At 38.1% G+C, this 16,208-nt stretch overlaps 1 protein-coding gene across 2 annotated transcripts in view; it reads left to right on the top strand.

Annotated features, from left to right (window-relative positions):
• The window catches only part of myo5b (myosin VB), a 65,745-nt gene that overhangs the window by 19,433 nt on the left and 30,104 nt on the right, over positions 1 to 16,208 (top strand). For both annotated transcript variants that reach the window (XM_072661588.1, XM_072661587.1), the window contains exons 2-10: positions 6,781 to 6,891; positions 7,630 to 7,801; positions 10,324 to 10,468; positions 11,938 to 12,094; positions 13,818 to 13,961; positions 14,084 to 14,165; positions 14,587 to 14,694; positions 14,831 to 14,940; positions 15,825 to 16,090. In XM_072661588.1, the coding sequence (XP_072517689.1) occupies positions 6,781 to 6,891; positions 7,630 to 7,801; positions 10,324 to 10,468; positions 11,938 to 12,094; positions 13,818 to 13,961; positions 14,084 to 14,165; positions 14,587 to 14,694; positions 14,831 to 14,940; positions 15,825 to 16,090 (1,295 nt within the window). The remainder of the gene's footprint in view (positions 1 to 6,780; positions 6,892 to 7,629; positions 7,802 to 10,323; positions 10,469 to 11,937; positions 12,095 to 13,817; positions 13,962 to 14,083; positions 14,166 to 14,586; positions 14,695 to 14,830; positions 14,941 to 15,824; positions 16,091 to 16,208) is intronic.

The raw sequence follows: 16,208 nt of genomic DNA, 5'->3' as shown, positions 1-16,208 counted from the left end.
AGTACAGAGGCTGAACATTCTGTTGCTGTCTTTGTAAGAATATAATCAACAGTTGTGAGATTGTGCTGTCTACAGAGGTACATCCTAAAGAGTTCAATAACATAATACAGTATCACAGAAGAGGCCAAGAGACCCCCAAAGACCCCAGCTTTCCAGACAGATGTCTGCAGCCGCGTTGAGTCACTTGGACTTTGCGGAGCTTATGCATGTGACTCATCGAAGCTGTCCTGCTGCTGAACATTTGAGGTTCTCATCGCTTGTATGTTCATGTTTAGGGGGGCAGGCTGTCTGCCAACATGAACCTGAGTGATTAGCCGAGTTTTAGATCTGTTTAAATCTTTACCGCTCAAGATGCCTTATGTGATTGACATCCTAATAATGCAATTAGGCTTTATGATTTGACTTAAATATACTTAACTCCTATTAAGCAAAAGTGCCCTTGAAGTAGCTCTGCATAGCTTTATGTCTGCTTGACGGATTAATTGCCAGAATCTCATTTAGCCTTTAACAAGACTGCTTGGACTGCTTTATAGAACCCTGAGCCTTTTTTTTGCAGTGTAAAACTGCAATCAATCGTTGTATACTTGTGAAGCAAAAAGGATGCTATGTTGTACTGAAAAATGTTAGTGTTATTTAAACAAGTTAAACTGAAAACAGAACACCTTCTGTGATATTGTGAGAAACTCTGAGATAGTGAGTATCTCTAAATATTCAGCTTGGCAACCTAAATGTTCCTCAGATTGTTGTAGTTGATTTTTGGGTTCAGGTCTACAGTTGCTTTGCTGCTTTTGGCCGCTTGAAAACAGAAAAAAGCAAATCCGTCCTACACTTTGGAATATTTGGCGTGGTGTCTCTGAATCATGTCCTCAATGTGCCAGTTCTCATCTTTTTGATGAAGCAAAATCTCAAGGTGAACTGTCCTCTCATTGAAGAGCTGATCATGAGTAACTCTGAGTCAGAGCTTCTCCCTAAGCAAATTTTGATTGTCAAAGACATCTGTGGTCAGTGTTGGGCCACTTCGTACCGCAAAACAGCTCTGACCTGTCCGGTGGTATGTGGCACCAAGACGTTAGCAGCAGATCCTTTAGGTTCTGTATGTTGCAAGGTGAGATCTCCATGGATTGTACTAATAAGCCTTGGGCACATCTGACCCGGTCACTGGTTCACGGTTTGTCCTAACTTGGACTGCTTTTGGTAGGTACTAGGGCTGGGCGATATGGTAAAATACTATATCACGATATTTATCCCTGATTTCACAATACCCGATATTTATCCCTGATTTCACAATACCCGATATTTATCCCTGATTTCACAATACCCGATATTTATCCCTGATTTCACAATACCCAATATTTATCCCTGATTTCACAATACCCAATATTTATCCCTGATTTCACAATACCCGATATTTGATACATGTAATCACAGACTAAACACATCAGTAGCAAGAGATTCTTAAAAACTACTGTTCAGAGACTCTCCTGTCCTGAGTACAGTGATTTATACATATACATCTTCTGCACTCCGTCTAATTTAACCAGTCTAATCACACTGTTGGTGATGAAACCTGAAGTGCATCAGTGTTTATTAAGCACCAACAACATCTCTGATATGCTTAGAAAAGCATATTGTGTATAATGATAACAAAATGTATCACAATGCGATAAAATCTCGTCAGATTGCCCAGCTCTAGAAGGTCACTGCTCACTGCAACTCCCGCTCAACTCCCACAAGCCCTGTCTGGTGTTTTGTAGAGGCTCTGATCCAGTCATCCTGGTGAAAGTTGCTCAGATTTTTACTCTTACCCATTTTCCCTTAATTTCGAGAACTAACTGTTTACTTGCTGCCTAATATGTTCGTCCTACCCCTTGACAGATGCCACTGTACCCAGATAACTTGTAGCTGATTGGTGTATAAAAACATAAAGAGATGGAATAGTACTTTGATTTGGCTATTTCTTGTTGCAGCTAGTAGGAGTTTTATATTTGTTGTCTTAGGTTTACAAAGGCTGCTTTTTCCTAGATTCATGTGGGAAAATTGACATGCTATTATCATGATCTCACAGCTACAGTGAACAGCGCTGATTAAACTGCTGAAATAACAACACAGATATTATATGATCAGACTGGATGCTCTCAACATTTGATTCCTGGGCATCTCTGTTGGCTTCCCTATCTACGTCGCATGGATAGAAATCGCTGCCGTCAGCTTTCCAGCCTCAGATATGGAGTGACTTCCGTTTGCCTGAGGGTGAAAACTGTATAAGCTCGGACAGAAATCGGCAGTCAGGTCGGCACTTATATTTAGAAACGTCATTATGTCTGTTTCAATCCTGTATACTCGTGCTGGGCCATATGCCGTTCATTTGGTATACCTTGTAGGGCTGTTTCATGCACACTGACTACTACTATATATATTGTGTCATTTTATGGAGCCAAACAAACCCTACAAGCTGCATTCCAAAGCCTAGGCAGCAGCCGAGGTAGGGCGGGTTGTCGGTAGGACTGTCTTATGAAGACTCCTTCCTAGTAGCCTGCTGGTCACACAGTTGGAACAGTCTAACCTCTCATATCTTCACAGAAATTAATTCTAATTCTAAAAACTAACATTTGAAAATATTAACACAAGAAAACATCAATCCACATCAGCCTACCTCGCCTGCAGCCTAGGCTTTGGATTGCAGCTATTGTTATTGTAGACGTGATGAAATGAATATAAAATTTACTTTGATATAGTGATATGAATATTATTTATTTTTTATTTATTTATTTATTTATTTATTTATTTAAAAAAAATTCTACCCATCCCTGCTGTATACATAAGTCTGTCTCACTTGCGTGGGCTGTATATTTCCTCTCACGCTGGAAGGAAGGTGTTGTTGTAGTTAGGAGTGACTAAAGTTGGCATGTTTTCTTGTGACTGTGTCATGTTTTCAGAAGCTTTCACTACATAATAGAAACATGATGCCTTTATTTTTGGATGCACTGTGGTAGAGCATAATATGTATCTCTGGGTGATTAGTAAAGTAACAAGTATCAGGCTGTGATTTTATCAGAACGCAGAATGTTTAAACAAAGTTTGTATTTCATCTGTCTGTGCACTCGATGGGCCAAAAATACAGGTTCTACAAAGGATTCTGTGGGCAATACAATAGAAGAACCACATTTGTAAAGGAGCCGTGAGTGTGAAGAACCTTTAAAGTTGTTAGGAACCTTTACATTGACTTCTCCAGACCTTTAAAAGGTTCCTCACACATTTTTACATATCTCCTGTACAAAAATGGTTCTTTATTGAGCCTAAAAATGGTTCCTCAATGACATTGCTCAAAGAACCCTTTGCATTTCGGAACATTTTCTCAATTTGAGAACAAAAAGCATGTTTGATGTTATGTGAATGCAAGTGGATAGGCTTGTTATGAAATCAGACCTGTTGTCATTCTTCTGTCTGCTTGCTTTGTGATTGTGAAGGTCATGGGCTTTCTGACTGTGTATGTGTAAGGTCCAGTGGAAGTTGCAGTTCACTAATAAACGTGGCACACCTTTTGGAACTGATAACACTGTTTGAGCTGTTGTTCACGTTTCATTCTGAACACAGAGCGTTCACACTTGTACACATCAATGCATTCTTAAAAATACAGTTGCCAGAGTGGTTCTTGACCCGAGTCTATTGATTCTATTTATTGTCTGTTGAAAGAGCTTTAATTGGAATAGAAACTTTATATGATAGAGTTGAATTGTATATAGGTTCTGCACACTCACAGAAACGGTTATATTAAAAACCTTTGGTTATATTAAAACTATTGGGTACAGTAAGACTGTAACAATAGACAAAAAATGTTTTTTTAACATTTACTATTAACATTTTTTTTCATTCTCATTTCAGACACTAATCAGCATAGCTAAGATTTCTATGGTATGTTGCTAACTTGCTAACAGCCAAAAGTCACCTCTATCCACTTTTTCTCAGTGTACTGTTCTCTTAATAAAACAGTAAAGCAATGTCCCTTATTTTTTAACTGTATTTAGATCCATTGAGCTCAGATTTACAGTAGACAAATATTCACATGTTTGGTTTAATTGTGTTCTGATCTGTGTGGTCAGCTGTAGGGTTAAGTTTCCCTCTCCGCACCTATTAAAGATCATTGTTAAATGATGGAGCAAGCCTCACATAAAACACTCCCTCTGCCATGTTAGATAATCTGAATACTATAAAGCTATTGCGAATTGAGGGTTGCAGCGGTTTACGGTTTTAAGGTATAAAAATGAATGGTTCTCATGGTTCCCAAAAATATGCTTCCAAACAGAGTTTAAAAATGAAACAGTAAATTGATTAATGGAGAAAGTAATCCACGGATACATTCATAATGAAAATAATCATTAACTGAAAAAAAATCTTCACCTCACCTTTTTATTTATTTATGAATTTCATTCATTTTGCAAAAGGGAGACATTTTATTCAACCAAGAAAACCCAGAAAACACTTTGGGTTTTATAAAGAACCATGTTTGGTTACATTTGGCACCTTCTGGTTACATTTGGTACTTTTGTCTGTGTTATCTGAGTGCATGCATGCTTTGTTCAACCTCCTAAAGAGAAGTTAAGCAGCAAAGCCTCAAGGCGGAAGGACAGCTAATGAACACTAATTTATTCTTCACTGATCTCCTGCAACAGTGGACTAGTTTTTTCAGAACTCTATGCTTTCCCTTTTATCTGCCTCGTCTCTGCAGTGTGCTGGCTAAACGTCAGGAGTAATGTAGAGATGCTATAGGGAAGCTTTTGCTGATCATCCAGATCTCCTCAGCTGAGTCAGAAAGAGAGAGCGAGCTTTTGTTGGTGCTGCCTCAACAGCACATATGGACCAATGATGTGAGAGAGTATGGATTTTTTTCCCCTCAATCTGCTGTGCACCTCCTGCCACATGTAGCATATATGCATCTATCAGTGTGTGTACATGACAGGAACTGTGATGTAGACTGCATATAGTCTTGACACTCTTGCAGTAATGGTATATTATTAAAATGTAAAGATGCTGATACGAAAAAATCTTTCGTGAATCAGTGGATATGACGGACAACAGCCATGTAAGTAGCCCTGTCCAAATAACAGTTTTTTGTACAAGATATAATTGCGATTAGCAATATTATTGTCTGTTTCATTCAGTGGCATTTAATGCCACTTATTAAATAACAATATACTAGTATAATAATGCAGTTACACCCTTTTAAAGAGCAGTGAAAATTAATAAAAAGTTTATTAAAATATTGGAACTGAACCGTAATTTGTTTTTTAAATAAATGTCTCGTTCATGTTAACAGGCTCTCCTTGCTAAGTAAACACAATGAGCAATATTGAGGTCAGCAACTATGACTTAATATATATTTAATATAATTATCTCTCTCTGTTCTTTTCCATTTGCCTTTGAGATGGGCTTCATTTTCTATGATGAAGAATGTTTTTTGGATGCTTGAGGTTGTCACAGTACCAGCAGTTTTAAATATCCAGATTAAAATGAAATATCCTTATTATTGTCTGGACACTGGTTGCTTATTGAATTGGACATAAAAATATTCATAATTTCACAGCTTAGTTAATGTCAAACATGGGTTTGAATCGTCTTTGAGCAATCAGAGGTTTCATGATCTGCGAGATTTTAACTAGCCGTGTTTCCGCTGCATATTATACTGCTTCAGAATTTTAAGAAATCGCAACTGCAAAACTGTGCAGAGTGCTTTTAATTTTAAACCATGGATTCAGACAGTTTGTGTGAAAGTTAATCACAGGATTCATCTACTCAAAATGAACCTAATTGAATTGGTCCACATTTTACTCCATTGCCTGCCACTGGTTACTGTAAGGCATGGTCTTTAGTCTATTTAGCGTGGCCTTTAGGTCTTCAGTTGTGGTTTGTCTGATTGTTGCATGATAAAGAGCAAATACACAACAGTGAGCATTACTCTTTCTTTATCAGACTGTGTGAAGCTGCTTCTCTCTGGTGTTCCATTACCTCCTGTGCCCCCCAAGCTGAGCTTCAGCAGGTTAGCTCACATAAACAAAATGTGCATAAAGCTGATACAGCAGTACTACTGCTTCTTATCTCTGTTGTTGTTGTGGGTTTTCTCTTTATGCAAAAAGGCTGCTGTGATGTGTTTGTCTTGCCTGGGCTGAGGAGTCGATGTGATCTATTCTAATGTAGTGAAAATAGTACTGTGACGTAATCATAACATACGTGTTCTTCCTGGTAGGGATGTAAAAATGGAATGATGCATTGTGATGTGTCAGGTCAACTCCATGGATCTCAATAGATCTGGTGATCTAACTTACTGTAGCCTTTCTGTCAGCTCTAACCACCATTGACCTCATTCATCAACAAAGCATTTCCATTCACAGAGCTGCTGACTGAGATAACATTTTTCTCCCCATTCGGATGGTCTGGTGGTGGATTACCTGAGGCTGCTGGCCCGTATCTGCATGATTTTATGCATTGTTGTATTGAGTTGTATAATTTTAGGGGTACAGGTCATCCTAATAAATGGAGCATATTTGGTTCCTCCCAGTCACATTTGTGTGTGTTTATAGTGAACCATACCAAACGAATGGTGAATTGTGATGAAATTCAACTTTCTCTGATGGATTCTGTGGTGGATGGCTTTGTTGAGAGATCTGAGATGATCGCCCCTGATTTCTGGTGACCAAAAGATTTAAGGCCTGTTGACAAGGAAAAGTCATTGAGGTTGTGTCAGATCAAATAACCCAGGCCTGCTCTGTTGTGTGTGTTTTTCAGTACACTCGGGTTTGGATCCCCGACCCAGAGGAGGTGTGGAAGCCAGCTGAGATCATCAAAGACTATAAAGAGAGAGATCCCATCTTGCACCTCAAACTAGAAGATGAATCAGTAAGTAATCCCTCTCCTCTCACACCACTCCTAAAAGTTAGTACTATGAAGTTTAATCTCTGCTACATGGGATTTTATCAGACTTGAACTGAGCAGGTATTAAAGCTGTGTGTAAATTGAGAAAATAAAGGATGCTGGGCACACTGTTCCTTACTGAGTGGGGCCAAACTACGCAAATGGAGAGCAGCAGCAATAAGTTCACTGCCATTCAGCATTTAGCTCACTTACAAAACAAATTGCATGCAGTCTATCTTAACAGTGTGCCCTTTCACGCCATTTAGAGGAGGTTATTAATATTTACATTACTAACGCACTCCGTTTCAGTTTTTGTTTCTAATAGTACGCAGTAGCAGTTAGTTATGTTAGAATTTATCGTTATCATTATAAATTACATCACATTACTTAGACCACAAAGCTTTTCTGAGCATACTGTGGACATTATTAGCATTTCTACAACACTGACCAGCTTCATGTTTCTTTAGGAAAGAGAGTGTCATTAGCCCTGGTCACCTGGATTGATTGCAGTTTGTGTAATATTGAATAAAAAAAAAAAGATTTTTCGTTTTTTAATTTATTTTAAAATGTGCTGCCATAGAATTGTCAATTCAATACATTTAATATGTCAGGAAAGATAAATATTTGTGATATTCATGTTTCCCAGTGATATTTATGCCCGATCACCCACCCATAATGGATAGGTTAATTAAATTGTAATTCACTGTTCCATTTTTGCAACAGACATTGGAATATCCCATTGGTCCCAAAGACAATCAACTTCCTTTTCTTCGGAATCCTGATATTTTGGTGGGAGAAAATGACCTCACAGCACTCAGCTATCTACATGAACCCGCCGTACTACATAACCTCAAGGTCCGCTTTCTGGAGTCCAACCATATTTACACATACTGTGGTAAGTACTTAAAAATACAGTAACCCTCGCTCTGGGCCTAATACTGATCCTATCCTTAACCCAAACCCTAATCCTAACCCTCACTCTGACCCTTATACTGATCATATCCTTAAACCAAACCCTAATCCTAACCCTGACCATGACCTTAACCACACTTCAAAACCTAATCCTTACCCTCACCTGGGCCCTAATCCTGACACTAACCTTAACCTCAACCAAAACCAAAAGCTAATATTAACCCTCACCCTGACCTTAACTTTAACCCACAATCTAATCCTAACATCCTAGCAGCTTGTTGAGGATGTTGAGATGGTGTGCATTGTATCTGTTACCTGTTCAGTCTCAGATTAACATGTACTGATCTAAATCTGGATAGTCCAAATTCATTTAGAATGACTGAATTCAGCAGAGTCAGCAGTCTGTTGATAATCCACTGATTACAAAGAAACAGAAGTCAGTCTAGACTTGTGTCGTTTTAATGGGTTGCATTTTTTTTTCAAGATGTCAAAAGGGGTAGAGAAAAAGGGCTGTGTAGGTGATGCTCTTTGACTTCAGTTTCCCACATATTGGCAGCACTTGGGTGGTTGCGAAAGTATATTTTGGGAACAATAGGAACAAATTCCAGCCAGAAAATATTGAATGTTGTCGTGATTAAAACAAGGGCACATGGTGACAGTGATTCAAAGCATGAGTCTTTTTACATTTAAGCTGAAACCACAAAATGCTTCATCTACAAAAAAACACACAAAAGGTTTCACACACATATATATATATATATATATATATATATATATATATATATATATATATATATATATATATATATATATGTAGATATAGATATAGATATATATATATATATATATATATAACACTGCAGTCTTAAATTTTGATACTGTATTAATCTTGTAACACTGACCCTTTATGGTATGACTGACCAGTGAGGCTTCACTCACATTCTTTGGCATCTTTATCGCCTCCTCAGCAGTCAACAGCACTGTGTGCTTTCCTGTGATTTGGAATGCGCTGGCAGCTGGGTTTGGTGGAGGCGAACAGAGAAGGCGTTTCTTCTGCCCATTATCGTGTGCAATCAGTGTTTTTATTGGTTTGTCCATCCCCATGGCAACATGACAGTGTTTGTTAAAGGGCAGCGTTTCATTGTTCGAATGACTCAGTTTCATTATTTAAGGTTTTACTTAGTTTTCTCTCCCTCCAGTTTCTACCAATTACAGTTCAACCTGCATGTTTAAATAAGTCTAGGTAGGTCTGGATGCTTTCCCAATTGGCATGCAGCTCTAGCGCTGCTACCATCAGTACAGATAGAGGAAGGGTTGACTATCTCTCTGCGACTAGAGCATGGGGCTCTGGGTGTAGCTGTGTGATAACAAGAAGATGAGCGGAATGTTTAAATGCATTAGCTGACTAATCCCACATTCATGCAAGATTGCAGTTTAGCAAGTAAGAAAGTCTTCTGATGTATTTTGTTCTTTGTGCTTTATAATGACCAAACACTTGTGCATATTGTTCCTGTCAGAGCATTACAATGTTAGTGCCTAGTGCTTCCTTTTTGTTCAGTAGTTCCCGGTCTGAATGGCTTTTTCAAAGGAAGTCAACCATTGATTTTTTTTTTTTCCTCTCTCTCTCTCGTTTGTGCCAGACTCGTGACGGGTTGTCATTCCTTTCCCGATGTCATTCTGCTTCTTATGTATAACTATTCAGAGTGAATAGTTAAAACAGCTGTCTTAACAATATGGATATTACTGTTGTGATTTGTGGTGTTGATATATTATTATTTTAAAAAAATGGTTATAAAATTAAAAGTTACTCAGCAAAGAAAGTTTAACAATTGCTTTGCTAAGTAGCCTAAGGCTTTACACATACTTTTTTGCTGCAAAGGCATATTTAGACTTATCTGAAGGCAAAGGCAGTGGTCTAAGGACAAGAAGAATAAAGAACTGTACATTTCTTTTGTTTCTGTATAATAATAATATTCAACACTATATACTTTATGCAAATGTGTACATACTTATCTATCCATGTACACAAATGTATACATACTTATACTTATCTATCCATGTACACAAATGTATACATACTTATACTTATCTATCCATGTACACAAATGTATGAATACTTATCTATCCATGTACACAAATCAGTATCAAATTTGCCTGTATTCTCAAATATGTACATAAATATATATTTGTATACACCATCATGCACCATATTTACCATATTTATAGTCTCATATTCATTCTAGTTTATTCTTTCTTGTTTATTTTGTTTTATCTATCTTTCTGTCTGTTTATAATGGACATGAACAAATTCACCCAAGATGAGGTTTTAACATGCTACAAAGCTGCTGAAGCCAGCTTATGTGGTGTTATTTAAATTTGATTTATAATTAGCTCTTACTCCCTTTTCTCTAGTAGTATAGGTCAGTGGCTTAAAATGCCACAGAAGCAGATTTTAACATTTTTTTGTTATTGTTCTGCTTATTTTTCTGCTCTTTTTACTCACAGGTATTGTACTGGTGGCAATTAATCCATATGAGCAGCTGCAGATCTATGGAGAAGAGGTCATCAATGCCTACAGCGGGCAAAATATGGGGGACATGAACCCTCATATATTCGCTGTGGCAGAAGAGGCCTACAAACAAATGGCCAGGTATGTACAGTGCAGTTCCTCAAATGACTTGACAAATGAGCTTTTCTCACTTTGAAATCTGTGCAATCAAACTGTTCGGTGTTAAAGAGTTTAATCCTCATTTACAGGCAGTGTTCCACCATTTCTATGTTGCCCTGAAGGACCAGCCTACACGGCATAAGGAAGTTTATTTATACTGCATTTATGCAGTAGATTACCTCGTGTGTACCAGTTGGACCTTGATTGTGAGAGCCTTGAATAATCTCAAGTTCAGCCTGCCTTGCTTAATAATGGTTGGAGTGGGTGGATAATTACAGTGCACACGTCCTCATTCCCCAGAAGGCTTTGCATTTTTTTCCTGTTGAAAAACAAAAGGCAAACCCATGTTCACATCAGGTTTAAGTTCAGTTCAGTCTAAACAGCCCCCGCAGGCTCTTAGTGACTCCTCAGTGACATGTCAGAGTCACGACAACAAAATGAAGTGAGGGGGAGAGTAGAAATGGCGACGAATGGTTCTGTAGACCTAGCGTAGTGCTGTCATCTGCTCATCTTCAGTTTTCTTTAATTATTTTGGGCGGAGTTTACAGGCCAGTTATTTCCGAGCTTGTCAAAGTGCTTCTTCTTATGCAGCATTCATGTGGGGTGTGTGTTGATGGAGTGTGTATGTATATGTGTTTGTGCATTCCTGGACAAAAATGTCCTGAAAAAGAGCTAAATAAATATGACACAAAGGTTTGGTAACCCCAGTCAAAAATTCTGTTGTTGTGAATAGTTAAAGTAAGTTAAAGGTGAACTGATCTCCAAAAGACATAAAATTAGATTAAACATATATTTTAGATGAGATTATTATTTAGATGTGTGTGCGTCATGATATGTCATTTGATTTGATCTCTAATGTAACTTTTACTAAGACCTTAATTAGCTTGTTAAATTGTTGCTATAGGTTGTTCACAACGATCATTAGAAAATGCCAGATGATGCAGATTTTAAAGCTTTATGAATATTTGGGACACTTTGGACCATGTCCCAACAATCAACTGCCATGGGCTCCTCTTAGCAGCAGCCTAATATTAATGATAGATACCCACAACAAGCTCTTTCCTCATAATTCATACGTTCATTATGTAGTTAAGAAGTGACAGTTACCAGAACAATAGAATAATCGTGTTGAGAATCGCTGTTCTACTGTGCAGTGATGACCTTCTATTTTACTGCACAAATCTAACCTTTAAGGAGAGTCAGAAGAAAAACGCTCCTTTGTTTCCATTGTGCACTGACTTGACTGCACTGAGTCCAGTATAACAAAACATGGCGTAGCCTTTGTCTAAAGTCTAACTCATGAGTACATAACTGTTATCTTCCACTTCCTTTTTTTGTCACAGAAAGGCTGATGCGTGCCACTTACTTTGCTTACTTTGTAACGGCCCATGTCACTGGTAAATGTATTATTATGTTATGAAACATGCATTGTTGCACTGTTCCCCTCACAGAGATGAGAAGAATCAGTCTATCATCGTGAGCGGCGAGTCGGGAGCTGGGAAGACTGTCAGTGCAAAATATGCCATGCGCTACTTCGCCACTGTAGGAGGATCAGCTAGTGACACAAATGTAGAGGAGAAAGTGCTGGCTTCCAGTCCCATCATGGAGGTGCGGTATATTAAGCAATGCTTTTACACAGTAATACATTTGTGGATAGTGTTGAAGTGACTTGGCAGCACTGAGGCCTTTGATGGGGAAATATGATAGCATACCTTATGTCAGTACTCACAGGACGACATAAGATATTTTATGAAATAAATGACAGTGCATTGATATAAGGGCACATATAGTATAGTAATTGACATATCCTCTATTTCCCACATTGTTTATAAAGCTACATTAATGCTTTCACAGTTAAATGCAATCAGATTCTCTCAGCAATGTTGTAGCATGTTGTGTAAGGTTCTTCCAGAAGAGTAGAGGCTGTAGCAAAGTACAAGGCAATGCACAATCTCTGTTTATTGTACATGTAGTGTATATAGATATGTGCTATAATGACCAAGGCTACGTTTCTAGTGCTTTTCCCCTCACTGCTGTACTTCAGTGCGGAGCCCCAAGATTAGACCATGGTGTCACACTGTGTCTGTTCGAACTGATAAGAGCAGGGCAACCTCAATCTGCCCTTCAGGAAGCAAGTCTAACTTCCAAGGAGAGTGCCTAAATCTCTCAGTCAATTAGCGCTATCATTTCAGTCCAAATGAAGCCTGATGATTAAAGAGAGCTCTCAGAAAACAGAGAAACACACTCATTTTTGCAGGTCACCAATAATACCATATCCAAAGAAGCACAGACATTAGTAGTGATGAGTTCAATAGCTTCTAATGTCAGAATACAAAGCACAACAAAATTGCTGTTTCAATGCATGAAGAGAAACTGTGTACAAATTGGAAAACTATACAAATGGGAACATTTTGTGGAACAGTATGGGAAGAGAATGGAGGTTAGAGGAAAAAATATGTTAATAGCAAACTGCAGAAAAAAGAAATAAAATAAACTACTAGTGTTTCAAGCAAGGGGATAACACAGGATTTTGATGGCCTAGCTTCCTTTAAAGCAACGGCATCACGGCTAATGTGACTTTGTGTATCACCCTTAAAGTGGCAAGATTGACTACTCCCAATGCACAAGGAGACAAACCACCAGTAAAAGAAACTCTGAAATACCCCAAACACAAGATTTAACTGATTGTTATGGTTCAAGACAACCTGAAATACAGACTTCATGTCTTTTTGATTTCTTACCCTGACAGCATGTCAAAAAAATATCCTACTCTCATGTACTGTGTGTGTTTTAACACAGATCCCTGTCATTACAGTTTAACTTGCTGATGTGTGCCGCATAGCTCCATGCAGCTCCGCAGAGTGCAGTGAACAGCGAATTATAACTTTACAGCTTTAAAAGAGGTCTAAAACATTTTTCCATTATAGGGGAAAAAATTAGAATAAGGATGTAACTAACAAAGGTCACCATCCACAATTACGGACAATTATTTTTTCAAAGTTTTTACATTATTTTTTACATATTTTTACAAATAATACAAATGATCTAAATAAATGTGTGCTTATTTGCATATATTAATACTATAAAAAAAATGCCATGTTTTAGATATATCATTTATATAACATATACATGATAGAGGAACAATCCCCTCTGTAAAAATAAAAGACAAAAATAATAATAATATATATAGATATATTTAGATTGAACTTACGACAGAATGTGCAAGTATGTCATGAATCATCTATCATGTTGATCCCGTGTTTCTGATCATGTTAACCTACTGTCAGCATTGCAGGCATTCTTCACAGACAGACATGCTTTGTCCTTGCAGGCCATCGGGAATGCAAAGACGACACGTAATGACAACAGCAGCCGCTTTGGGAAATACATCCAGATCGGTTTTGACAGAAGATATCACATCATTGGTGCCAACATGCGAACATATTTGCTGGAGAAGTCCAGAGTCGTATTTCAGGTGAGTCTGGTGTGGGAGGAAAGCTTTTAGCCTTGATTGCAGCTCTAACAAGAGTGTGTCGATTCATCAGCGTCACTTGTGAATAAGGCCTTTCACACAGTGGTTACTTTGTGTTTCTGCAGGCTGAGGACGAGAGGAACTACCACATCTTCTACCAGCTCTGTGCTTCAGCCTGCCTGCCAGAGTTCAAAGATCTAGCGCTAAGTGAGTAGTCCTGCAATGTGGTCAGTGCTTATATTCATGATGCATATTACTGCTTACTGATTCAGTACTATTACTATGCAGTAATACTATAAAGGTTACTGCATATTGCATAAGTGATTTAGACGATGTTGCAAAAGAAGTCTCTTTCCATCTGCAACACTGTTCATGGTTCTTTGCATTGAAGATTGTACTATTTCAGGATCATATCAAAGTCCTGATTCATCAAAACAAGCAGAAAACTCATTAGAGGCATCTGGGATTTGGTCCTGATGCTCACAGCTTGCAATAAAAGTACCCTGATTTATTCAAGGGCTCTTTTGTATCCTTCTGCAGTGTCAGTGTTGCAGACACCAATTATGAAACAATATATTGTGCTATCCCATATCAACAATAAGTGTTCACAGTGTTCTTTGCTTTAAAGCTAGTGCAGAAGACTTCACTTATACCTCTTTTGGTGAGAACATCTTTATCGATGGAGTGAATGATGCTGAGGACTTGGAGAAGACGAGGGAAGCGCTCTCTCTGCTGGGTGAGGGTCACTTTCTCACATCACCCATTTATATGGCTTCATAATTTTCTCTAATCAAGACTTTTAAAGTCAAGTCAAGGAATACCAGGCACCTTGTTTTTGCATGTGTTTATACTGTGAGTTTTCCCATATCCAGGTGTTAAGGAGAGCCATCAGATGAGCATCTTCAAAATAATTGCTTCCATCTTGCACCTTGGTAATGTAGACATTGTTTCTGAGAGAGATGGAGAGTCCTGCCATATCTCAGTAAGTGCTCGTCTACGGAATCCTGTGTATCATGTATTGTAGATCATGCAACTTCTCACCTAAGCTAAACTGTATCTTTAAGAATGCTTATCTTTTAACTGAGGAGGTAAAGGGTTACATGGTTAGGACATACATTATTGCAGTATGTGTGTGTCTGTGTGTGTGTGTCTGTGTGTGTGTGTGTGTTTGTGTACGTGTATGTACGTGTATGTATGTGTATAAATATGCACACACACACACACACACACTCTATATATATATACTCTTTATATATATATTCCCTTTGGAGTGCTAGTAAAATAAAATAATCCCTTTGGAGTGCTAGTAAAATATCCATGGTGAAGGCTAGAAAAAAGAAGTGAACCTCTGTATTAGGGATTAATGTTTCAGTTAAGGAGGTGATATTGGAGGTGTGAGTATCAGAGGTAAACCGTACAAATGTTTAGAAAAACACTGGACAAGAATGGTGTTTGTGGAGGAATGTAAACAAAGGAAGCTGCTGATCCTTTGCACAAAAAATCATAATCAATTAAAATGGACACCTCAATAAATGTATTAGGTATGGTGTGTATAATATTTATAAGGAGTTTATTCACCTTAGAAGTACTGCTTGTTCTTTCATCTCTTGCTCCCCTTGAAGCTCTAAGGGCCTTTTGTGTGTGTATTTCACTCATATCCATATCCTTAGTCTCATAGTTTATGAGAAAACTACATAGTTTACATATTAATTTATAGTAGTTACTGGGTTTTATACTAGTTATATACTAGTTACTGAGTAATACATCTTGAGTTTAATAATGGAATTATAAGATGCAGTTTAAGGAGCTAAATAAGACACACTGCCACTGTTAGAAATCTGATCTCATATTGTTTCTTTCATGCAGAGAAATGACTCTTACCTGCATCATTTCTGCCAATTGCTGGGTGTGGAGCAGGAGCAGATGGAGCACTGGCTTTGCCACAGGAAGCTGGTCACCACATCTGAGACCTATGTGAAGAATATGTCCCGCGCACAGGCGACTAATGCCCGTGACGCTCTGGCCAAACACATTTATGCCCATCTCTTCGACTGGATAGTGGAGCACATCAACAAAGCTTTGCACACCTCCTCCAAACAGCACTCTTTCATTGGAGTGCTGGACATTTATGGGTAATTCAACATCAGCCCTTTGGTCTTTAGGTGCTGTTGATTATTTCAGTACAGCATGGTACTATTGATTAGGACAGGTTGCATTTGATACACAGTATGGACGAAAGTATTGGGACAC

Source organism: Salminus brasiliensis, chromosome 18 (assembly GCF_030463535.1).
Source record: "Salminus brasiliensis chromosome 18, fSalBra1.hap2, whole genome shotgun sequence".
NCBI classification, from domain to species: Eukaryota; Metazoa; Chordata; class Actinopteri; order Characiformes; family Bryconidae; genus Salminus; species Salminus brasiliensis.
This window is presented reverse-complemented; position numbering and strand designations above follow the sequence as displayed.